The following is a 27,714-nucleotide window of genomic DNA, read 5'->3' on the forward strand; positions in this document are numbered from 1 at the left end:
CCACTATGGAAAAGGCCCGTCTTCTAGTTTATGCCAGCCAACACACTATGGCTTATCCGCCTGCTGCCTCATCTGCTAGATTGAATTGGATGGTAGAGACTCTTAGAAAAAGGCGGTCCCTCAGGTATTCCTAATACATGAATATGCACAAGTATTTTTAAGGGAAAGTAACATTTTATAACAATAAGTGAAAGAATGCATAAAATCTTATGTCTTAATGATTTTCATTAAAAAAAAAAACAAAGGTACTTACTTGGCTTCCAGCGCCAGTGCGATGATTCCTGCAGCCATAGGAGCAGAAGCTGACGTCCCTGTATGACTGTCTGTACAACGCTGTCTGAGGTCTGTAGTGATCTGGGGGGGGGAAAGTGTATGATTAAGAATAACGTTGCTGCAGACAACACAAAGTTATTATTATTAATTTACACACATGTGAAACTTTATTATTATTCAATGGGATAACTTTTTTTTTTAATGCCGGTTTTAGTTCTCTAAAGCATGTGGCTATCCAAAAATCATTTGCCTCCCAGAATGCTGTAGTAATGAAATGTCTGGCAGCAATCCCATATTACCTTTATGAGACACTTAGTTAGATGATTTGACACTTGGCATTTTATGGTAGTGCTGCAAGCAGAATTAAATTCCAATCTGATATAAATTTTATTCTTTCAGTGGCAAGAGTAGCAGACTCTTGAAAGCAGAAGCCGGCACTCTGAATACATTTCTGCCTCAACCAAGGCTGCTTGTATGACAGCAGCTCCTGCAGACGTTCACAACTGAATACAAATGTACTATTGTACATGCATTGGCTTCCACTTGAGTTGACATAATCCTTCCTCATGTAGGAGCTCACACAGTTTCTGCCCCGTGGATATTTATGCTGTAGGTCTAGAACAGGGGTGGGGAACCTTGGCTCTTTTATGACTTGTGGATTTCAACTCCCAGAATTCCTGAGCCAGCAGCTCAGGAATTCTGGGAGTTGAAGTCCAAAAGTCATAAAAGAGCCAAGGTTCCCCACCCCTGCTCTAGAGGAATCCAAATTACATGTGCAATGTCAATCAGGTATCTTTGAAGTATTTACATGATGAACATACTGGATGTCTGAAACTTGAGTTTCAACAAAATCCTGTGCTCCCTATAAATAATTGCTGAGGGAATGGGACCTTAGCCTTTCAAAGTTATGCCAGAATCCTCATTCTGAAAGTAGATGGGGCAAGGATAAATACTTGGGTCAGGCCAGAAAAAGTAAAATTTTATATTAAATATATTTACTCTGATTACTCTCTATTATTTATTTTCCTAAATTTTCCTATGCATTATTAAAAACATGTCATTATCTAATACAAAGGCTTTTTAAACCCACAAAGCACCCCATTTTAAAATAGCATTTTAATATGAATTTCAATAGATGTTTTATCTTTAACATAAATACTGCTACAGCTACATAATACAGTATAAAATGTTAACATGTACTGTACATTAGAATTGAGTACTATTAAGCATGCATAGCATTAAAAATTAAATATTAATTGGAAATTAGGTGTGAAAGATTGAAATTGTATATAAGCCATCTTCCATCCAGTTTAAATAAAAATATAAGCTGAAAATGTAAAACTCTGTAAACATATCCAAACATATTTCTACTTTGTAAACATATCAAAACTATCAGTGTGTAGTTATACCAATTAGAAAATAAATATTAAATTACAATTATCAAAATATAATTAATAAAAGAAACATATGCTGCATACATTAGAACTGAATGTACTTCATCAATAGGAAAGTACATCAGAAATCAACATAATGTTTTGTAACTATAGCCTCAGGACACAATCTACAAAGCTGCTAAAACATGGAATATAAATTTGTGGAATATAAATTGAAACAATAAAGGCTACTGCCAGTAAATGATAAATGTAACTGCCAGGAAAAGAGTTAATAGAAAGCCCAAAAGGTGAATGCATAGGCACTTTGAAACCAGAACACTATTCTGGGTAGAGGATAGGGGTGGATGGATGGGAAATGATGCCAAAAGCAAATTCTTGCTTTCCTAACAATTGTTAAATATAAAATACATCATTTGCCAAACTTGATAATTTTGTATTCAGGTCTACACAAGTTGTAAATTAAGTATCAGTGGCAACTTGTAAACTTGTCAGTGACTTGGCATTAAATAGCAAACGTTAAAGCTTTGTGAGTTTGTCTACATCATGTTTCTTAAAGTTTGATCCTAGGATCTCTGGCCATCCACAAGACCTTCTCAGGGGTCTGCAAAGTCAAACTTATTTGCCAGCCTACGCTAAAAAATAATACAATATTAAAATCCCACCAAACAACTATGATAAGCAGTAACAGCAGCAAATGTGTCAGTATTAATATAAACGTTAACAAAGATAACCTATATTCTTTTGGGTTCTCCATTATTTTTAAAAGTGGGAAGGGGTCTAGAGAGAAAGAAGCAATGTAAACAATGTGAAAGAAAATTTGTATAAAATGATGTTGGTATTTAACACCTGATAAACTGACAAAGGAGTATATGGGAATGTCAAATAAGTGTTGGAAATGCAACTAATACCTTTTATCACCTCTTGCAAAATGCTAAGAAATATTGGAACAAAATGTATTTTGATTTAGAAAATATATTAAAAAAAATCAACACGCAATTAAAACTGAAAGTTTCTCTTTTAGGTATGATGGATACCAAACCGAAAGGAAGCAGGGGGCTTTGTTCTTATACATAACACCAACAAGACTTCTATTTGCATAGAGGAGACAAGTCCTAGACTGGAAGAATAAATTGGGAAATTAATAGACCTGGCTGAGATGGCAAAACTGATCACTCTGATGAAAAACAAAGCTTTGTTTCCATTTGGATACTACTTTTGAACTTCTTGCTCAAAAATAATAGAAATGAAATTGATTTTGGTATTTGATGATTGGTTAGTGTTCCAATTATAGAAATATTGTGTATTGTTTTCCTTTTGTTTGCTGATTTACATATTATGCCTTTATTTTTGTTTAAATATAGTCAGGTTGCTTTACTATATATTTGTATCTGTACTGAAGAAAGTTGGAAAGTACTCTTTTTCTATATCTTCTATCAGTATTTGTGGTTTATTTAAATTCAATAAAGTCATATATAAAAAAGAAACAATATATAGAATTAAATGTTTAAGGTCTATAGGTCCACTGCCCAGATTCAAAATGCTATAGTGTCTGAAACTGATTTCACATGGCAAATTGACCACTAGGGATGTAGAAAAATTTGCTGGCTATTTCTGATCTTTATTAAACTGGCTCCTGTGGGAACATTTGGTAGCATACAAGAAAAGTCAATCAACAATAAATGTAGATTATGTCCCCTCCTTCTCCTTCCTTAAAGTAGCATGAAGGTGATTGTTTCATTCCAGTGTGCAGTTGGATAGACTCTGACAAGTGTTAATTAAAAAAAAATCAAAAAGAAACCCACTAATACATTTATATTACATTTATATAATTGATTAATTGAATATCCTTTTTAAAAATTAAATATAAAATAATGTGAAGTACTTTTCAGTCATTTAATTTAGAACTTCTTAGAAATATAAAAAGGAAAAATGGAAACTTATAGAAGCAACATCTTGCTTTTCAGTTATCAACCTTTTGTTTGAGAATATTCCCATTATTTCAGCTAACAAAGCAAACAAACTATTATGATAGAGACAAACATAAGATCAGTAAAAGGCACGCATCAAAAAACCCTTCATATCAATCTCTTCTATCACTTAAGCTTCAGCCAAAAGCGCTCAAATGAAAATCTTGCGGAAACAAAAAAAATATCTCCCAGGCTTATAACTCCTCTGAATTAAGCAAAAGGTTATTGTGCCTCTCCTTATGAAGTGGCTGTCACTGAAGATGACCCAGAATGAAGTTGGGTCATAGAATGGCTGGCATCAAAAGTAGTTGCCTGCCTGCTGACAGTAGAAGCCAATATAGTGGACAGATGGTGTTGTTGTTTGTTGCGCTATTACTTTCAAACAGAATTCTCATTGAGGTCAGTTAAAATTGTGTTTTTCCACAGAGACTTTGAAGAAGAGGGCTGCATATTGGGTTAACAGTTAACTAGGGACTATTCCATTATTTTCCCTGTCTGATGTTGGTTATGGTTTTATGTAGGTTTTATTTATTTTCTTAATATGCTGTGACTATAAGCCTCCTGGAAACTATGGAACTGATGGCATACCTCATATTATTTATAAATAATAAATAAATGTAGACACAATATATGTACCAGCTTGAGATATTGACATTTATATTATACAGATTAATAAGAACAGTAAGATCCAGAATTAGTTTTGAAGAAATATATCAATAGCATAATTATTTGTAATCCCTTTCCTACAAATATTATATTGAAATCTTTTTAAAGTTGCCAAATCCTCAGGAAAGGTGGTTTGGACTACAGAGGGTTGAAGAAGCAGAAAGGATCAGAAAGTCTTAGTGAATCAACAGATTTTATTTATATGAACTCTGGATTCAAGTTATATTGCTTGTTAGATTGTTTGTTTTAGCTCAAAGCATCAGAAGAACATTATTAATAAAGTTATGAGCATAATAAGATTAGGCATAATTAGATTTATGCTAGATCACGTCTATACACTGAATTATTATTCACATATTAATCCCCTCATCACTCTTACTTCAATTATTTACAGAGAGATTTCAGAAAAGGGTAACAAAAACTCTCTGAGTGGAAATTCTATTTGAGCCATGTAAAATATTTTGATGTAAACTGGCCAGATTGATTTTCATTCTTTAAATCAAAGTTGATTAAATATATTCGTTTTGTGTATTATCCTAATTGCCATCTAATCTTCCTTTTAAATCAGTGGTTCTCAACGTTTGTGTGACGGCGACCCCCGTCACACAAACGTTCTGCGCTTGCGCGGCGCCGCCCATGCGCGGTGCGCTTGCGCGGCCCACCCCATGTGCGGTGCGCTTGTGCAGCCCGCCCCATGTGTGGTGCGCATGCGTGGCGCGCTTGCGCGGCCCCGCCCCATGTGCAGTGCGCATGCGCGGCACCTCCCATGCACGGAGAAGGGGAGAAAATGGCGGATCGCCTTCTTTGGCGACCCCCGAAAAATGGTCGATCGACCCCAAATGGGGTCGCGACCCATAGGTTGAGAACCGCTGTTTTAAATGATAAGAATCCAGAAGTTGCCTTGTCTGACTTAATACCTGCTCTCTCCCCTCATATTTGAATATCCTGTATTCTGCTTTCCTTCAAGAGCCTTGAAGACCTTCCCCCAGTCCTTGCATGAAAACTTTGGAACTATTTATAGGTAAAGTTGTGTTTAGCTTTTCTTTCCAGAGTAATAATTCTGATAGTTTTTAGACTTAATTCACCATCCTAGTCATCTTGAGTGAAATGAACTTATAATTAGGGATTCTGGAGTCAGGTGATCTCATAATTAGGCATGTGCAAACTATTCTGCCCTTTTTTTCAACCTGAAGTGGCAATTCCAAGTATTCTAAATACAAAACAAAACATGGAAGTTGTGTTACAGCCTGGGTCTAGCCACGTTCTTCTAATAACTAATAGGCTTCCTTGCAGAAATGGAGTGTCTCTCAATTGAAAAGGGACGCTTCGGAAGGTGCTATTTCTTTGAGGCAGATAGATGGCTGCCTGCAAATGCATGTAGATTTATAATAGACAGATGCAGTTGTAATTACAACCGCCAGATTTTTTTCTGCAAGCAGAATTAGGATTATGCCTGGATGATGTTACCACTCCATCACTAAATAGTAATTTGAGACTATCAAGATTTCAAGAAAACTTTAAAATAAAACTGAACCAATAGTTGCTTGCATGGTTTTGAATTTATTTATCAAATAGATAGCAAGAAGTGACTGGACAGGTTTAAATGCATGGTACTGATAGTCCAATAGTTTAACTGCACTACTTGAGATTAAGAGAAATCCCACAGAATCATGTTTTTGCTATAGTTGCTCTTATATCAGAGAAATGTGATGAAAGCTTGATAGGGCATTATACTCTTCTTGAATACTAGAAGCCAAAGCTAGTCTAGGACACAAGATTAGCACTGATAATAGTTTGGGTAACGAAACGTCTGCAAGAAAACAACAAGTTCAGAAAGCACTAAAGATTTCAACCCTGAGCTACAACTATTCTTCTTTATTAGTACTAGAAGCCAAAATAATTTTTATACATTTTACATGTAACATGCTGTAATCTATAACTAAAGTTCATGCAAAGTTACCTTTAGAATCCTTGCATTGTTGGAAATCATTAATTCTATTTCAACTGCTTGGTTTCTTTAGTCTTATTTTATTTAATTAATTTAAAACACAAAAATGATCCTAGGTTGAATTGTTTATGGCTTCAGCATGGAACATTTTAAGAAAATCTTATCTAGAAATATTTGAACAATGTGTGTTACACTATATCAAGTTTTTGAGTGAATGGAAATTAAAGGGTTGTATAAGAGTAGATTATCAAATATTTTGTCATAAAACCAATATTACCAAAATACTCTTGAATTCAAGATGGTAAATTTTATCATGGAAATATTTTTTGCTAGAAAAATGAATGACTTCTTCCTTCTTTTACCATTTTTTGAGGAGATTATAGAAAAAAACCCCAAATATATAAAATTTATCAAAAGAAAAATAAGTAGAAGAAAGCAGATGACAACAGAATAATTACTGGAATGAAGAGTTACCTCAGAATTTGTCTTTAAAATTAATCATCTGAAAACAGCAAGGTTTCCAGGAGAGATGGCTAATATCCCAGATTATTAGAAGAAACGATATATTTTGAAAAATAGCCGATCTTAACTCCTTATTAGCAGCAAGAGACTGAAAAGGAGAAAACATTAAACAAATTTGTATTCATGATGGACAACTAGGATTGAGAGAGAACAAATGTGTTTTCCCCTCCCTTCAGTTGGAAGATTTTTTTCTGTATGTTTGTTTCTTGTGCAAGTCACACAAGACTTGGTTGAGGATGAAAAATATATTTTTTTAGGAGCAAATCCTTTAAAATATATATAAAAAAATGTCAAGTAACTTTAGGATAAATAACACCTAGAATATATTTACAAAAAGAAGTTGTTAATTTTATGAACTTCAATCATGGTGAAAAGACCACATACTATTTTCCTGTCATAGGATTCTCCGCTGCTGTAGGTTGTGGCTAATGTTGATGCACATTCTTCTAAATACCAAGGCTTCCTTCCGCTTTCAGCTGTGCTACTGATGGAGATGGTATAGATGCTATTGGTGTAGCCATCACACGAGCAATGATCTTTACTTCTTCCACCATTTCCAGATGCCCACACATAAATGGAGCCCAAGTTGTTTCTGCCCTATTTGAAATAAATTAAACAAATATTGAAATTAGAAGTAGATAATAAGTTGTAATAGCCCCTTTTTGGTAATTTAATTTGGGTAAAATATTTCATTTGTAATTTCAATTCATCCTATAAAGTAGCAAATATAGGTTATAATACTCTCCCATTTTAAATACTTGTTGCTAATATTGCTGTCCCAAGAAGGTTATGAAATTACAATTGAATAAATTAACTAAAGGACTGAGAGCTCCTGGCTGTTATGCACAACACATGAATTTCTTTTTCTCATTTAATCTTGTGAAAAGAATATTCCATTCCGATAGCATTGGAAATTGAATATATATTAGTTCTTTTTTACTTCCATCATAACTGATTCTCCAGTAGATAAATGATCTTTTCTTGGTTATAATATTTTTATTAACTACTTTACATTTTAGATTGTGCTTCTTATAAAGCCTAATTCGATTAGATTTATCATTATTATTCATAAATTTCATGGACTATATGTATTATACCATTTAATAGTTCAATATCATTACAAATGTATCCATCATTTCTTCTAAAGACTATCTACCTAGATATAATTATGGATTTTAATTAAGATGAAATAGGACAGTAAGTTTTTGAAATTTATACCAATTTAGCATGCAGCTTTGAGGACCACCTAGTTATCAAGTATTTAGCAGGTAGTCTGCACACAGACTTTCTTTTGGTATCAATCTGGAGTGCTCCTTGATTTAACAAGAAGTTCCAGGACAGGAAGTGCAAAATAAGGTATCTGGAGCAATGCTGGCAAGTGATGAGAAATGACAACAACCAGAGTAAGAGTATAATTCCATGTTCGGATCTATACTGTGGCAGTAAAAACAGTGAACCATCAATACTTGTCAGAGTAAGTTTTAGTGGATGCTCTAGTATTCTGCTTCTCTCCCCCCCCACTTTTTAAATGAAACTATGATGAATACTCATCCATTGATTGGGTATTAGACATCACTAATATGCTGCGGATATCATTTTACACCTTGGTTGTAAGGCAAATAAGAGATCCCTAAAGGCAAACTTAAGGCAAACCTAAATGCTGCCTAGAAGCTGTGAGGGATAAAAGGGGGCAATACAGATTATGAAGGATTCACAGAAAGATGAGGTTACTATTAGTTCAGAAGTCTTACAGTACCATGGAAGTTCCATCTAAAACTCTTGATGAGTAGCACTTTCCCTGAAGGAGCTATTATGTAGTCTCCTAAAATCATGGCTTCTTTTGAAACAACAGGCGGAAGATATGTCCAGGACACCTTTGACTAATTTTTGCAGGTCTGCCAGTTATACCTAACCCTATCCCAAATCAGGAGGCACTGAAGACAGCGACTCGCTTCGTCTGTCTTTTATGTGTAGCTTAATTTTGCATGAGGCTGCCCTTGAAGATGACTCAGAAACAGCAATTTTTACAAAATGCAGTAACCTGATTTATTGCCTTTAGGGTCATCTTGTGCAGGTAGAATATGCCTGACCCATCTTGTCTAGCAGGAAAATGATCCAGGTGCCCAGCTTGAGAAAAACCTGGGTGCTCAGGACACAGATAATCTCATTTCCAGGATACTTTATATATTGTGCAAAATGTGTATCCAAAATATTTTCATTTACTCAGTATATTGTTTTATAAATTTCAGCAGGATTCTTCAAACCCAAAGATATTGTTGAAAAAGATGCAATATATATATATTTGTCACTATCAAATTTATTTGAAAACTGTGGGACAGTATATTTTGAAAATATACCTTGATCATTTTTAATGCCAAATTGACACTATGATATAACCTAGATCTCAAAATTGATTAAAAATTGATACTGTCAATATCTGAATGGATGTTGGGATCTTTTATATTAATAAAACTAGTGGATGACAATGATGAGTTTTTGTCATTTTCTTTGTTAAAAGATAAAAAACATTTGTCAGTTGTTACTAAAAGGTAGTATTTATAGTTGTTTATTTGACATCTTGATTTGGACCAACAACATTTTCATCTCAAAGTTAGCTAAGTTATTAGATGAAATTCTGAGTCCAAAAAGTCAACAGTCTTTATAAATACCAGTTATTCGTATATCAATGTGATCTGTTAATTGATAAGAAATGTGAGACCCTCATTTTGTCTTAAAAAAGGAAAATGTTTAAACTTCAATACTAAATACTTATTGGATCTTAGATTACAAGTTATACAACAAAAATATTTCCAACTTATTGAAGCTCATAGTATTTGTACAGAAGAATAAACAACTGCATTATTGGAGATGCAATCAAAATAACACTTTGTTAAATCCTAAGTTTTTGCAGTGTTCTAAAGCGGGGGTGTCAAACTCAATTTCATTGAGGGCCGTATCAGCATTATGGTTGCCCTGGGGGGGGCGGGGGTGTGTGGCCATTTACTGGCTACTTCCAGGCGATGGTGCATTTCTTCATTCCTCACAAAGGGTGACACCTCTCCAGCATGCACCCAGGGGGCGGGGCCGACGCGTCAGGGGCTGGTTCCTCACTGTTTCCAGACGGCCTTGTGGAGCTAAGACTGAATGCATTTCAGCATAGATAGCCACCACAAATTTGTACATTGGCTCCCTCTCAGCTGGCCAAGGCAGCAGGGGTCATTCCCTCACTGTTTCCAGGATGGCTTCACTGGCCACATGAAACCACTTCGCGGGCCGCATCCAGCCCTCGGGCCTTGTGCTTGACATGTCTGTTCTAAAATCACCATATTAGGGAAAGAAATATAATAATTAGAAATATTAATTTGACTTGAAACAAATCAAAATAATATTTTCAGATGCACATAATCTGTCGAACTATATAACCACAGTGGTTATATAGGTTGTGAAGGTTGACTGCTAGTCAATGGTAATAGATTTTCATGTCTTTATTATTGTCAAGAGATTAATTTTCAACATTGGAAAGATAAATTTATGGCTCCAATTACCCAGTAGGTTCCATATCATATATTACTTGCATCCTACAAACAAGCTACCTATAGATATAGATTATGTATGAACAATTAAAATGAAATATGGTTATCTTTTGTTGAAGTGTTAAAATTCATCCTCCCTCCTCCACCCTGAGAAGTCATATATACAATTTCAATCACTTTGGTCTAGTGATTAAGCCACCACACTAGAAATTAGTTCTACTCCTGCTTTAACCACAAAAGCCAGCTGGTAGAGCTTGGCCCAGTCACTCAACCCATTACTTTAGGCTTAGGCCACAAACAGGTTGATCAATTCCTGTTGCAACCAATGGATCAACAATCAGTTGAGCTGAAAAAAAGAGCGGTATCTGCACTAGTAGGAAAATGATGATGAAGATGAAAAAAATATACACATACGAACATACACTTTTTTGTGTGTCTATGTGTGTGTGTGTGTATACCTATCTATTGTATGCCTTTCTCTCTCTCTCTCTGTATACATACATTTGTATCTACATATAGTGTTGTTTTAATATATTATATTATATATAATATATTGTTATAATATATATATATATATATATATATATATATATATATATATATATATATATATATATATTGTTTTCTGAGGTATTTGTATATAGGTCTTTGGTTGTTCGGGTTTTCTCCCACGTAAAATTGGAAGTGTCTTGGCAAGATATATATATATAATATATATATATATATATATATATATATATATAGAGTTGTTTGGTTTTCTCCCACGTAAAATTCGTTGAAACGTCGCCAGACACTTCCAATTTTACGTGGGAGAAAACCCGAACAACCAAGACATATATATATATATATATATATATATCTATCCCAGACACTTCCAATTTTACGTGGAGAAAACCCGAACAACCAAAGACCTATATATATATATATATATATATATATATATATATATATATATATATATAATATAATATAATATAAATTAGTATAATTTATTTAATAAAACAGGACATATTAAAGGATACTTTTTTTGAAAACAGAATATTTCATTTGAAATGAGCAGACATTTTAGAGTACTACATTGTTCTGCATTTTTCAACAAAATTTTGTTTAATCCATATCAGCTGTATTGAGTCTGATCCCTAAGCTTTAAAATATATAGCATCCATTGAATCAAAGCTCTTTAATTATAGTTATTCCAAAGTTAGCCATTGCTCTTCCATTCTAATATCTCCAGATCACTGTTTCTATCTTCCTATATATTTTATGCCACATGAAATTAAGTCCTTTCTTCCAACCAATTTTGTCCTTTTTGAACCAATTAAAAAAAATAAACAGGAGAAGAATAACTGAAGAAAGATTCATTAATTACATTCACTTTCAACTTGTCTTTCAGTCATATAAATGTTGATGCTGACTTAGGGAAGGCTTTAATTTTCTTCAGAGAAATTTAATGAAAAGCAAATACTTTTGAAGAAAATATTCTGTATTTTTCTGTCATCAACATATAAATCTTTGTATAGGTGTTTCAAACTAATCTCTCAGTGGGCTACAACTGTTTACGGGATTAGTTTTAAGCATATATTATAATCCTTTGGAATTGGAGTTTGTCTTATTTATTAATATATATATATTTAACTCTGTGTTGGCCAAACCTTTTAGAGGAGAGAGAGTGTATGAGATGAAGAGGGCTTTTCTATTGTTTCACTTCCTTACAAAATTCTTGACAAATCAGTTTACTCAATATAGTCTGTTTTTCTTTTCTTTTTTTCTAAACAACCACTTGTTTCTAACCATTAATGTTTGGAACAGCTGCAATGAATCTTCTAGGAATTCTAAATTAGATACCTCATAAGACATATAAAACTCAGAATATTAGTCCTCCCAACCTTAATGTCTTTTATTGCACAGCATCATTGTTTTTTAATCCTGACCCCAGTGTTATTTGCCTCCAGATATTTGTAATACAAAAATAGGCTTTGTAGATGAAGTTGCAAAAGAACTGCATGAATTCTTCTATTTAAGATGCAATTTTATTTATAGATATTTTTTTAAAAAAATCTTCAGAGTAAAAAAAATGTTTAAAAACTGATCAACTTATATAAGCCATTTCTAGTCTGGATATTCAAATGAATAATACAAAATCATAACTGATTGCATCATTTGGAACAAACAAAGCTTCAAACTATTCCCTAAAGAGTTATAATTAGCATTTAATTTTCAAGCATAGCAAAAGCAAAGCAAAACAATAAAAGCTGTTGGCTGAAACAAAAATCAGTGCATGTATACACTCTGAATTTTCACTTTTCAAGCTATTTAAGTTGCTTAATCTCCATTTTTCAAGGAGAAATATTCTAAATGTTTCTACCATCTGAAATATATTTTGAGATCCTGAAAACAATAAAATGCTTGGTAATGTACATCATGCTCCTTCTAACCCTAACCCATCCCTGAGAAATGCCGCCTCAAGCACTGTGTCACAGCCAGCTACCCCAGTGCCACAGTGGGAAACAGCAGTTACCACCACAGCCTAGCACAAGGGCAAAAACCTGTTTCAACGCAGCACCATGCATGAAGTCCTGGCTGCTTCTGGCATTTTCACTTCCCAGTCCCTTCCACCATGTGGTTCATCATTCCTGTCACCCCTGCTCTGCATTCTGCTGGCCCTACTGCCCCAAGCTGACCTTCATTATCTTCTTCTTCCTGCTACTGAGCACACTTGGCCTGGCCCTTCCTTCTGAGGTCACACACGTCAGGGGCAAACAACTCAACGATAGGCCCAAACAGATATTTTACTGTTGATCACCAATATTACAAGAATTTTTCCAGATTGTCTGCTTCCCTTTGGGAAATGACTGATAGAGACTGAAAGGTCTGATCTCAAATGTTTCCTCTCCAGAATGAAGCCTAACTTGGAATGTTTTTTCTCTCTGGCTTAGCCTTCTCCCTTCATCTGAGAATTCAACCACACACAATCTCTTCCCCAAGAAAGCCTTGATAAATGTGCAGCCTTACTGAGGTCTCACAAGGTTTCAGAAGACCTCATGTGGCTGCATGAGATCTTGGGAAGGAGGCCTCACATGTCCAGCAGCACTTTCGCAAGGCCTCAGGAAGCTCTTCCAAAATCTTGTGAGGCCTCAGGAAGGCCGCATGCAACCTTGGGAAGAAGGCCATGTGTAACCTTAGGAAGAAAGGCCAGGCTAAGTATGCTTCATTGGTAGTCGGAAGAAGAAGAAGGTTAAAATCAGTGAAGGGCAGCAGAATCCTGGGGCAGCAGGGATGGCAGAACAAAGGGTGGCAGAGTTTAGGGAGCCAAAATGGTAGAGATGGGGGAGGGAATAGAGTGCATGGGGGCAGTTGAAACATATCCTGCAAATTTGAGCAGGCAGTCAGGCACCTAAATTTTGATTATGTTATTGCAGGGTCATAGTAACAGCTGTAAGTTCAAGGACTGTGTATAAGTACCATTCATTCAGCACCATCATAACTTTGAACAATCACTGAATGAATGGTCATTAACTGAGGACTATCTTGTTTGGCAATGCTAAGAGAGCTTTCAGTTCCTGTCAACGCTTCACACATATGCACCAGTGCCGAACTATGAGCCAGCAGTGTGCAGCAGCAACCAAAAAAGCTAATACAGTCCTGGTTGTATAAACAGAAGCATAGAATCAGGATCACACGAAGTACTAGTACCATTTTATAAAGCCCTACTAAGAACACACCTCGAACATTGCAGCCAATTTTGGTCACCATATCACAAAAAAGATGAGAGTCTGGAAAAAAATCAGAGAAGAGCAACTAAGTTGATCAAAGGCCTGAAGACCAAAATGTATGACAAACAGCTGCGGAACTTGGGTTTGGCCAGTCTAAAGAAAAGAAGAAATAGGGGAGACATGATAGCAGTATTCCAGTATCTGAGGGCTTCCACAAAGAAGAGGGGGTCTGGTTGTTCACCAAAGCACCAGAGGGAAGGACGAGAAACAATGGTTGGAAGCTGATCAAAGAGAGAAGCAATCTGGAATTAAGGAGAAACTTTCTGACAGTGAGGACAGTTAATCAGTGGAACAGCTTACCCCCAGAAATCGTGGGCGCTCCATCGCTGGAAGTTTTTAAAAAGAGACTGGACAATCACCTGAGATGGTAAAGATAAAGATGCTTGAGCAGGGAGCTGGACTAGAAGACCTCCAAGGTCCCTTCCAGCACTATTCTATTCAAACTATTCAAAAGGGAGGCATTAAGCCGGGTTTTCACAATGGGCTCAGCAGCACAACACTTGATCATTAATGCCCAACAAACTTTTTAGTTCTTCTCCAGTTCACTAAAAAGAAAGATACCCTGACTACAAGAAGGTAGTGAATGTGCCAAGCAAGGAAAAAATCCAATATCTAACTTCTTTTACAGATTTTATCCTCCCTTCTTTATAATTCTGAAAAGGATTTGCCATGAGAAATCTCTGCAATAATTCACAACAATTCATGCCTAACATTTACACTATGAAGTCCTCTGTTCAAACTGATTTGGAAAACTCACTAAAGTATTTCAGAACTGTTTTAGATTTCCAGAATCTGGTGGATTTTATTCTTTGATTTGGCTAAATATGGAAATAGAGACTATTCTTCAATAAATCTTTTACAATTAAATTATCCTGCCTCATTTATAGGATTTTACAGGATTTTAGAACATCTTGCACATGTTTCCCACTGCTTCTCATTTCTTTTTCTCTTTCCACAAAAAATCCATTATAGAGAAAATGGGAATATCTGCATAAACAATGCATTTAGCTGATAGTACTAGGCACTGTTCATCTGAGAATACCAAATATAAAATTATCTTGCAAAAATAGAATGGCAAATAAACCAACACCCACAGGTATTAGAAATATTTTTCATAATATATAATCCCTTGAACTAATCATTAAGATATTTCAGTGCAATCTATATCCTACATTTGCTTTCTTTTGTTCTAATTCAATTCTACATCTTCAGACATACAAGTTTACTCCCTTCCCCAATAAATATTAAATAACATAAAATGACTGGATGAACTAAATCAAAAACAATTTAGCTCAGTGTCAGATTTCCAACAGAGGTCACCACATGCCTCAGAAAACATGATGATTTAAGTTAATAGTTCTCTCCCACTCTTACTTCCCAACAGCTTTCTTGTCCATTAATAGTATTGAGAAGCATTATATCTTTGAGCATGAGGCCTTGTATAATATTCAGTTATTTTCATCCCACTGATAATCTAGCCAAATTTATACTGTTCACAAACACAACAATGTTTAAACACACTTCTATAAACCTCAAATATTCAGAAGTGACCCCTACAAGGAAAGAAAAGATGTAACAACAGGCCTCAAATATTTTAATTATGACTACATACGCTTAAATATTTTCTGAATGTTAATAGAAAATGTTGAATGGGAGAAAAAAAGAAGTTTAATAACTTAAAAGAACAGAGGAAAGGAGATCTAAATTTTTAAAAAGTGAGATTGTTAATGTCATTGTTCACACTGAGAAGTTATTTTTAAAAGCAATTTGGATTAAAAAAAAAGAACTACCAATAAAAATCAATCCCAATGCATCTGGGATTAAGTGCCCTATCTTCAAAAATAAATTGGAAATGGGAAGAGGAAAAATCCAGTAGATTGGGAAATGGAAAGCAGCGGCTTGAAGCTGAGCAAAAATGCTCCACAATTAAACTTTTTTCTCCTATATCATTCTATGCTGCCAAAATGTCATCATCCACACACAAGGAGAGTAAACATACCTATGAAAACAACTAAGCAAACATGTATATTGTACTAGCCACTGAGCATAGTAAAATGTTTTTCTAAAACGCTATTAAAACAATTATATAGGAAACCTAGATTTTAAGTTTAGGAGCAATTTTTAAAATTTTAACTGAATTTGCAGAAACTAAAAAAGAAAACATGAGAAGATGCTATTAATAAAACCAAAACGGAGCTTCACTGACCTATCATCCAACCAAGTTCTTCCCTTGATAATCTCTATTACTTTCAGATCACAATGGAAACATGTTTTCCATTTTATTGCTCATTCCTTTTTGATAAGTTAGTTACTACTTCAGTGGGGTAATTTGTCATGCTTAGCTCTACCTCCTTTCCCCATGATGCTGTCTTGTGCTTTACTAGTGGGCTGTCTAACCTGTCAACCCCATTGTTTTTAATACTGATCTTATTGTAACAGAATGCTCAAACACTGAGAGGTGGAGCCTCTCCATTCTGATAGAATCAGGAAGGGAAGAGGAAAAAGTAGAGCATTACAGATCGTTGGAACTGTCAGATAAACATTGTCTGTTAGAAACTGGTTTGCTTGAATGGGAGAAGGTAGTGGCATTTGAACCTTCCCTGTCAAGTATACATAATTCGTTTATCCTCTCATCTACATACACAATTAAATATAATTCAATGGTTTGCCCATTCAATTTCTATCCCATTTTTGTATTAATGGTAATACTCAACATTAAAAATGCAAACCTTATTTTGGAAACAGTTAAATAACTGCTAAAGCTAACTGAAACTAAGAATACTTGACTGAAAATGAAGGTTTTGAGTCTCCTTTTGGAAGCAGAAAGTGTAAGGCTGGTGCAAGCTTGGACAGAATACATTTTACAACTGGGAACAGAATAAGGAAACACCCTCATCGTGTGCCTGAAAAATACAGCTCAGAAAAGTGAGCCTCTTCTGCTGATATGACAGGTTCATATCAATATATGCTGTCCTAGAGATACTTTAGAATGTTAAAGTTCAAACATATTATATAAAAACTGCAGAACTTGCACAAAGCATTGTGACTCCTATATTTTGTACCAATGAAATTCCTGGCCATCTTTTAATATAAACCCTTGTAGATTGTATTGAAGTAGTCAAGTCAATATAAAATCAAGGCCTAATTAATTTCAGCTAGGTCAGATGTGTTCAAAAATGATTTTACTTGGCATATTAAAACAATTGTGTAAGCATACACCTTATACAGTTATTGTAATACAAGAGAACAGTATGCAGAACAGGCTCTGCTTTCCTATTCACCTATAATATTTATTTTCAGTTTTTCTATTTTATATGAAAATAAACCAGTAGTCAACTCATATATCCTGAGACAATCTGCTAGGTGCCACCTACTTATGGTGTCAAGAGGTGAGGGCACTGGTTTTCTATTCATATGTCTTTGCCCTGAAATAATCTCTGCCCACAAATTTGACTTTGCACAAGCTAATAAAAATATAATTATTCCAGAGAAAATTTGGGTTATGAAGTTTAGCCATCAATCTTATTGGTTATGTTGTTATGTTAATTGCTGAACATTTGTCTTCATTTTGTTTTATGTGTGCATTATGCATGTTTAATTCTATTACATATATTGTTATTTTTATTTTATGCATTACACTGTGAATATTTCATTGGGTTGTATATGAAGATACTGACTAGAATCTCAACTGTGGTGGACACAAATCAAATGTAATAACCAATTCCTTAGCATTAGATAACAAGGAGCAGTGGAATAAGGGGCATGGGATTTCACTCCATGCTAAATAGGATTTATCCCAGTGGATTCTCCATAAAACACAATTCAAAGGAATGATCAGGATGGAACCACTGTGAAATACAATACCACCAAAACAAAGGATATCAGATCCTCCAAAAGGATATCAGGGTCTTTCCTTATTAAAGAATAGATAATCCATCAAAGGGGGCCATATCTTGTTTAAAGGTCCAACTGAAATGAATCTAGAATATAATCAAATTTTGCCAAGCTATCATTTCTTAAAGGAATTATTTGTTTTCTAATCAATTAGTCTAAGATTTCATTAGTAAAGGCTTTACCATTGCCTTCTTTAATTACCTACCCCAAGCAAGGTCAGTCCTTCCTCAGCTAAGTTAAACAGCCAGAAGAATTGAACAAACAGGTAAAAACACACACACATTTTGAAGATTGGCAAGTTGAAGACAACATCAAAGCAATGAAAGAATATGGTGCACATGTATAGTTCCAGGTTATTTTATGTCAGCGCACTAAAGGCAGAAAAATAAATACTGTACAAATATGCTTTTAACTTTGCTTGATCCAATTCACCAAGATATGACTTTCATTTATACTAAAGCTATTATCCTTCTGCTTATTCATATTCATGTTACTATTAAATCAGGTGATTGAATTGGTTCTGTGAAAAGTATTTTGAGGAATGATACTGTCTGTCATCTAAGACATTCTTACTTCCTAGATCAGCCATGATTTCATTGATATCTCTCACAAAATAATGTTGATAAAAGTTTCTTCTTTCCTTTTATATGATTTTACAGTGATTTGGTTGTGAGATGCCCAGAGTTTGGTAAAATATATATACCTACCTACCTACATACCTACATGCATACTTGTTTAGAGTTTAGAATCCTGCATTTACACTTACAAAAGCCCATCTTGTATACCATGAGAAACTCGCCATGTCACATGACATGTCGCGACATATCACAACTCTTTTTGCATTGCTGGCAATAGGGTGGGCGCGGCTTCGGTATGATGAAACCGGACCGCGGGCCGGCAGTTTGACACCCCTGTTGTATACAGTATTCTTGAGATCCCTATTTCCCAAATATTTTCCACTCCAGCTTTATTCTTGATTAGACTTACTGCATTTCTTTAAAAAAGCTTCCACAGATTCCTACTATGGCTAAGAAAAAATAGTTTAATAGCTAGTTTTGGTAACAAAAATATAGAAGAGAACATTATCTAGTATAGTAATAAATAAAAATATTTATTAATACTGGATGGCCTAAAGTAAAAAGAGGTGGCATGTATTACGTAATTCTTTTATTTATGTTTTAGGAAGCTCACATTATTTTAACCCAGGCTTTTAAAACAGAATACATTTTATTGTATCAAAGCCACAGTTCTTTGGGAAACTTTCATTGCTGATTTCTTTTCACAGATTTTAGAGCAGTGCCGTACAATTATTTAGATTTGTTTCTGAAATGGTGTTTTATGCCTTGCAGGTTAATGAATTCAGTATCTGTTGGCAACGTCTCTTTCCAGAATAGCATGGGTGCTCCGGAAGCTACGTAGCAGTCTCTCTTTGATTTACACTGAACACTACAGTTTAGTGACCATTCCAAATTATAACAAGCACTGAAAAAGGCAACTTATAACCATTTTTCACACGTACAGTTATTGCAGCATCTCCATGGTCACATGATCAAAATTCGGATGCTTGGCAACTGACTCATATTTATGATGGTGGCAAAGTTCTGGGGTCATGAATAACCTTTTGCAAACCTTCTGACAAGCAAAGTCAATGAGGAAACCAGATTCACTTAACAACTATATTACCTATCTTAACAACTGTAGCGATTCACTTAAGAATTATGGCAAGAAAGTCGTAATATGTGCAAAAGTCACTTAACAACTGTCTTGCTTAGCAACATAAATTTTGGTCTCAATTGTGGTAGAAAGTGAAGCACCCTTCCAGAACTGAATTCAAAGTACTGCACAGTTCCAATTTACATGTGAAACCAAAGCTTATTGTAAACATTATTATTTTTTCTATAACTATGGAAATATTTAATCAACAACAGTTTCACGTTCTTTTAATTTGGATCAAGATTTGCCAGAGCAAGTAGCAACATTGACATAATCAAGTTGAGATCAAGTTGGTGTTCACTCTTAGTAACCACATAGCAACATACTGTACATATAATGTAATGGGTGTCATGTGTACAAAAAAAATTGTTTTCTCTAGTCACTTTCCATTTCTTCCCTGCATACTTTTCAAACTCAGTATAATACAGTAACATTTTTTGGATATTTTGTGTTAAAAGTTAGTGTAGATTGATACTATAACTTTAGCAAATGTGAACAGATAATCAGAGTTGATGTCATACTTTTTTTTAAATGAAGCCTCTGGGCAAGGAAAATGTAAAGATACAATTAACATCTTTTTCCAAATAATAGAAATGGACCACACCCACGGACAATCTGCTGAACTGAGTGCTTAATTTAATTTACCAGGCCTTAATTAGTTGTGCAAATGATAGAAACTTGAAATTCTATTGCCAAAAACTTTTGATAAATAAAGTGTTGGCTCAATCGCAATTATCAAGAATTCATTAAGTGAAAACTATGCCAATTCTTAAAAACAAAAGACCAATTTCCCCTATAAATAGTTATACATTATTGTATTACTGAGAATGTGCTGCAAATTATACTCTCCAGTTCATTACCTTGCAGGGAACAATTGTGACTTCACTTTATTTATGATAATTATAAACAGATGTTACATGAACCTTCATTTGTAAAAGTAATGATATTTTCTCTTTACATAACTGAAAATATATTTCTTTTCTTCCAGATTATTACAGACATTTGCAACTTTAATTAAACAGAAGTCTAGTGCTATTTACAGAATACAACTACATGTGATGTTCACGTAACTATCAAAATTGAGACCAACTACTCCTTCTCTAATCAATAAGATCATTAAGCGAGACATCACATCACGGTAACTTCCAATTTTACTGACAGATTCTCTATTGATTCTGCTTGTGTGAAGCCAGCTTTGAAGCATGCAAATAAGTGTTCACGTGAACGCAGGATGCTGCAAAGTAGTAAATTCCTGCTGGTTACAAATTTGATCACATTAACTGTCATAACTTAAAACAGTGGCAAAACAGGGCAGTCATTACAGAGGCAAACCTGGTATTGGTGTAATGGTTAAAGTATCAGGTAGGAATCAGGAAACTATGAGTTCTAGTTTCACCTTAGGCGTAAAGTCAGTTGAGTAACACTTTCTCTCAGTCTAGGAAGGAGGCGATGGCAAACCACCTTCCAAAAACCTTTTCAAGAAAACTGCAGGAACTTGTCTAGAGAATTGGATATGATTGAATTGGGGGGGGGGGGAAGAAACCACCTGGTATTTATATCTTGCTGTTCAGAATTATTGGAACATTTCTTGTTTGATCTTAATTTACCAGGGTTCTAAAGGTATGGCTAGAACAGTTTTTAACAGAAACACTCCTGGATTCACTCAAAAGTTTCCAGGTCTTTATCTATACCCACAGTATTATCATTGAACAATGGTGCCCATGGAGTCATGAGCAGATTGCCACTTGAATTATAGTCAGCAGAATTTTTTTCTCTTGTTTTCTCCCATGTATTGAAGCATTTGGGATGCTGCTTTTACTAGTGCTATTAGTATATTATTCTTTATCTATCTGGTCCAATAGTTGAAGTGTGGAATGCTAATGGCATCACTATACCTGTTCTCACCATAACCTTATTAAAGCACTATTCAAGCTGGGTGTCAACAGCAGCTTGAATATCCAAATAAACTAGCTACCCATGATTCACTTTTGACACTGGGCCAGTCTATACCTGGTCTTCTTAGACTATAGGGTTCCTCAAGAATAAACATTTTTTTGTAAAAGTATATGTGTGCATGTGTGTATATCTTGAAAAATGATTTTATGTATATGTTTACTTATATACATCTGTAATAGTGCATAAGAAAGTCTGTTTGCTCTAATTGACTTGTACATGTAGTGACCAGAATTCAAGAACAGCTTTGAAGGCACCAAAAATAAAAAATCATACATGCCCACATGCCCAATTTTAATTGAAAAATGCTTTTCACAATAAGAAGAAAGAATAAAGTTGTAGTGATCTTCAGAAGAGCTGGTGGATTGCAGGATCCCTATGTTGGGATTTTTGCTGTTGATGTTACTATCAATTGGTCTCTAATTTTGGGGAATACTTATTTGGATCCTGGATTTCAATCCTTCAATCCTGACATTCTGTCCTGGAAGCATTCTTTATTGCCATGTATTTATTATTGATTTTATTTTTAATAAGATCAATATGCTTCTATTACATCATCATCATCATTATCATTATTGACAAATTCATCATCAGTCAATTGCAAAAGGCAGTGTTACTAGGAAGTGCTTCCATCCTGCGATGATATCTGTAATACCATCAAACATCTACATCTGCCTATCCAGGTCCTTGCTAAGGACTCGATAGATAGATAAAAATGCCAAATCCAGTCTGAACATCTGGCTGACTGTGCGATGATCAATGTAATCATCATCATCATCATCATCATCATCATCATTTATGGAGAGATGTGTGTATAACATACCGTTCTGACCCCATTCTCAAAGGCCTGGCGTGTTAAAGAGGCTGGTCCATCAACTGTTTTTCCATCATCATCAGGACCCCAGCTAGCGCTGTAGATATGTATATGCTGGGGATTGAGGCTCAATGATTTTGCTTCTACCATGTCTGTAACATCACCATCTAACATCCGCACTCCTTGGGGGAAAAAAGAAAATTTTGATTTGATATAGTGCATTTGTATGTCCATTTAGCAACACATAATCCTTTTTGGTGGTTTATAAGAAACCAACATACAATATCCGCAATATATGTCCCCCAATTAAAAATAGCATTAGTGAAAATCAGCACCCAAACTCTCCTTATAACTATGATAGAGTAAAACAAATAATTGGTCTCTCTAAATAAATATTTCAGATTCTGAGTGTTGCTTAAAAGGCTGGGTTGAATCAGCTGAGCCTCTCTGAATATCTTGTTTCATAACTACTAAATGGTCCTGTCTTTAGTAACCACTCACTTCATTTCACTAGCAGGAACATCTTGAGCACACTAATTGTTTAGGAAAGCTCCTTCCAAGATATTAAAGGCTCTATGAATAAGAACCAAAATTTGAAATTAAATTGGGAAAGAACTGCGACAAAGTGCAGTTAGGAAATGCATTGGCATAACAACATAGGGAAGGAAAAATCTTTCCTTATATTCACCCACAAAACTTTCAGTACTTTGATCACTTAGTTATTCATTACGTACCATTCCCCCTCACATCTTTCTATCTATTGTACTAATTTATATCTGCAAATACATAAAATACACTTAAGAGTAATTACTACACTACATAGTAACTCAATAAAACATTAACCAGTAAGGTTTTTTAAAAAAATTACTAGATCAGAGATTCCCAAACATTCTCAGTTTGTGGTACATCTATTAGTTTTAAAACTGTATGCCTCTGTGGCTGAGGGTGTCACAGCAAATTTACTAAGAGTTACATTCATTTTTAGTAGGAAAAAAAAAGTCCTGTGGTGCCCATCAGATCATAGCAGCATTGGGAGTACCATGGAGCAGTTTGGAAACCACTGTACTAGGTCGCTATCCAATTCAAATACTTGCTAAAATAGAAATATTCTGATATGCTGTGTAAAATTGGGTAGGAGTGGAATCAAGTATCTTTTGCTGGCAAATTTAGGAAGACAGTACTGAAAAGGCTATTAAATCTACCTAGTCCAGGGGTAGGCAACTTCGGCTCTTTTATGACTTGTGGACTTCAAGTTGAAGTCCACGAGTCATAAAAGAGCCAAGGTTGCCTACCCCTGACCTAGTCTAATTCAGATAGGAATGGACTGCAGAATCAACAGGCAGACAGTAGCACTGCTAATATCTTCCTTCATATGTTCTACTCAGCAAGAATGGAGCAATGAGTAGCTTAATTACATTGGAAATGTGACTGAAGAGATGGCCTGGCTTCCATAAAGGAGTCATAATCAAAGGATGAGGTGACACCAGGGAAGCCTCAGAAATGATTCCCTCTTGCCATAGGGAAAGACCCAGTGCTTGCACGCTTTTGTGATAAACTGCTGTAACTCTTGCCTTATACCCTAAGATAGATTGTTTGCATCCATTCTTCTTCTCTTTCTTGCTACCTCAGTTAACTGATGGATGTGATCTTGCCTCAGTCCTTGAAACTTGTAATCTGTCTAGAAGGAAGTAAGCCCGACCTGACTATCAAAGGCTGACACTCTTTGCAGGAAAAGACAGCAATTGCCTATAGCAGGAAACTAAGCTCAGGATGACTGCATGCCTTAAATGTGTGACAAGCAAGCAAAGTGACTAAATAAAACAAAATAAGCAAATGCTGAACAAGACTAGCATGATTCTTCATGTTAATTCAACAGTTTGAATCAACAGTTGTTCATTTCTCAAGCTCTAAAGGTGGACCGGTAGCTGATCCAAAATATCCGGGGAAATGACCTGCTGTTCTCCCAGAACTAGAGCCAAAGTGGTAGGTTCTACCATTTTAATCTATAAAATCCTGTCAGAAGTACTCTGTTGGAGGTATGAAATTGCCATATAATAAGAGACACAAACAAAAGAATTAAAAAGGCAAAGATGACAAGAACTGGACAGGAACTAAAAAGAAACAAACCCATACAATCCAAGTAGATTGTGCAATGCAATGCAATTTCTATTATTTAATTAGAAAGAATAGTTTCAAATTAATGCGATACTAAGATGCACAGAAGCCATGTCTTAACAAGCCATGATAAACATAGTAACCATTTTTTCATTTAATAAACACAGATATTTATAATTTAAATTAGCATATTGGATTTAAATAACAACTTTGTTCTTATCAAATTGTTAAAATTCTAATTAACACAAGTCTTGATTGTTGTATTGGTATAACTCTACTTTTCTCGTCTCTCGCTATTACTATTACATAATTGAAACTGCATATTGTATATACTGTGAAATTTACACAGTACTTTTTCATGCCCTGTAAGATAATACTTATGTAAAGGCACCAGACTAGAAAGCAGACGGCTGGGAGTTCTAGTCCCGCCACAGCTATGATAACTAGCTGGATGATTTGGGGCCAATCACTCTTTCTCAGTCCAGGGAAAATAGGAGAAAGAAAGATTATTATATATTTTGGTCACCTTTATAAAAAGTCTAAAATAAATCAAATAAAAAATACCAATTCCATTGTAAACTTGTCTGAATGAAAAAGGAATAACATCTATTTATATTAAGAATAAACATTTATCAGAAAGATAATTTTCTATGGAAATTGAAATTAATTTTGCCATATTTAATTATTTAATGTATGTTATTCCAGGTTTTGCTTCCAGAGATAATACAGAGAAAACAGTACTTCATAGTTTATTCAGTAAGGTAAACTGATTTAGATGTGAACTATTTACTACACTATAGTTACAGTTAGATGACGGTTTCCTGTTATTAAAACATTTACATGTGTTTACATGTGTTGATGGTCCCTGAAGTATTTCACTGAATTATATCATTATTATTGCCTTTTAATTTCCTGTACTAATATGCCAAATACTACAGTGGCTATAGCAATAGCAACAGCACTTAAACTTTTACAACACTCTCTGATCAGTTTACAGTGTCAGCATGTTGCCCCCAACAATCTGGGTCCTCATTTTACTGACCTCGGAAGACTGGAAGGCTGAGTCAACCTTGAGCCAGTTAGGACTATGGCAGAGTTAGCCTGCAATACTGCATTCTAACCACTGCGTCATCACAGCTCTTAAAATCAAAGCAATTCTTATTGAAGTATGAACAATTCTATTTGTGCAAGAGATTCTAATGACATTTTTGCTACACTCTCCTATTCCATTCTAAAGAACTGTCAACACTACAGCAGAAGCAACACCATGGATGATCCTTTCCATGAACAGAGGCCTATACAAATACATACGATTCTGATCTCCCTGTTTGCACTTTTACATACCCACAACTGATAATCATGCATAAATATCAGCATATACCTATACCATTTTAATATACTCTTGTTTTGGCCTCATGTTTTGTCCATGCCATGCCATGCTATATCTCCCCCCCTCCCATTCTTCCTAGCAGAAATCGTCTAGCAAATAAGTATTTCTTGCTTGCATTGCTCATTTGAGATCTCTATACACATTTTCAGTTGGGGGGCACTTCTAGCAGACATTTTTCTTGGTTTTCCAGATGTGCTATGTAATTTTCATTTCTCAACAGTAGTTTACACCATTGTAATTGGTAGTTGACAGATTTAAAGATCTTATAAATATATCCTTCACCTGTTTTGCAAGAGTAAGCTACCTTAATTATAAAATGCTCAGACAGCTGACGTTTGAAGGCAGACATAACAAAAAAAAAACATAACCTGAACTGTTAGAAAGGTTGGAGTATTTGTTTCCCCGTGGAATTTTTTTTCCTACTAAGTGCGGGCTTAATAAGTCAATCACCTTTCTTCCTTGTTAACAACTTTACAGTGAAGAAAAACAAACAAAACAAAAGAAAAGTCTGAATCTATTAGAAGTGGGTCTGAACATTTTCATATTCACTGTTTCCTAATTCAACTGCACATAAATAATAGGTATACATTCAATTTTCAGAGAGATATCATGACTGAGAGGACCCTTCTTGGAACATGTGAAAGAGTTGAATAGGATGGAGAAACCAGAGGCACAGCAGGTTGACTCCATATATCATAAGCTTAATCAAGATGTTCCAAAGGAAGAGGTCATCTGCTACGGGGAAGCCACATGGCACCTGGGCTGTCGCAATCAAGTGAGCAGAGGGAAAAGAAAAGGCAGACAACTGTTATAGAAGGCAGAAGGAAGAAGTGCTCAGAGTGCAGCTGCAGGCACAGTATTGTATAGGTAACCTGAGTCCCAAATCTCCTATACATGTTTTGTTAAATATAGTTTCTCTATCTAATGTTTTATACTGGAATAAAACAGGTACAAATAAAAAGAACCACCTGTATGTAAGATACAACTTCAGTTAATTTAAGGAGCATCAATAACTAATAATCTAAACTGGGATGAGAACTTAATTTCCATTGGACTGCATAAAATTGAACAAGCTGTGTTGTTGTGATACCTGAGCACTTGGAGATTATACCATTTAACAGGCAATATTAAAAATATTTTCTCCCTGAAATAAAAGGCTAAAAAAGGTGAATTAGATTCCAATAAGATTAACTCTTTGTCTTTTAAACAATCATAAGAAATATAGGGAATCTGGTCATCTTTTTGATGATCTGAATGCATCACTAACATACCATTTAAAACCTTAAGAGACTTGCCACAAATTCCATAATTCTAATCGAAAATCAACTTGACACCCAATCATTTTATATTAGTTACCCCATAGATTTGAATATCATAAATAGATGAGGTAGGGTGCAGATACTACCATCTGGCCTCATCTTTGCTGGCAGCCAAACTAAGGTTAATATAGTTACGGGCTTTGCAAGAATCCCCAGTTCTGTCATACTAGTGCTTAAGCAATGCAATGCAGTGCTTAAGGTATTGGCCAGGACTTGAAAGACTGAAATTCAATCTTTGAAAGCTTACTGAATGATAATGGCCCAGTCACTACATTTTATTACCACCAATAACACAGATCTTTTGGTGTGGAGAAAAATTGAAGATGGTAATGTTAGATATAAGTTATTGCACTGTGGAGAAAAGGCAGAATACAAACCTAATAATGAAATGTGCTAAGAGCTTGAATAAGGCAATTCTCTTTTTTTTCTTTAAAGAATTA

The 27,714-nt window shown here is 34.9% G+C and overlaps 1 protein-coding gene across 5 annotated transcripts in view; it reads right to left on the reverse strand.

Annotated features, from left to right (window-relative positions):
• PCSK5 (proprotein convertase subtilisin/kexin type 5) overlaps nt 1–27,714 on the reverse strand; it is a 221,874-nt gene that overhangs the window by 104,509 nt on the left and 89,651 nt on the right. For 4 of the 5 annotated variants that reach the window (XM_039361345.1, XM_039361354.1, XM_039361370.1 and 1 more), the window contains exons 7-9: nt 22,460–22,632; nt 7,155–7,367; nt 254–354 (exon numbers count right to left, since the gene is read on the reverse strand). In XM_039361345.1, coding sequence (XP_039217279.1) covers nt 254–354; nt 7,155–7,367; nt 22,460–22,632 — 487 coding nt within the window. Of the gene's footprint in view, nt 1–253; nt 355–6,722; nt 6,911–7,154; nt 7,368–22,459; nt 22,633–27,714 lie in introns of those variants that run through there. The other variant, XM_039361363.1, reaches the window with a different exon arrangement.

The sequence above is a fragment of the Crotalus tigris genome, unplaced genomic scaffold (assembly GCF_016545835.1).
Source record: "Crotalus tigris isolate CLP2741 ecotype Arizona unplaced genomic scaffold, ASM1654583v1 scf7180000017585.4430047, whole genome shotgun sequence".
In the NCBI taxonomy this organism is placed as follows: Eukaryota; Metazoa; Chordata; class Lepidosauria; order Squamata; family Viperidae; genus Crotalus; species Crotalus tigris.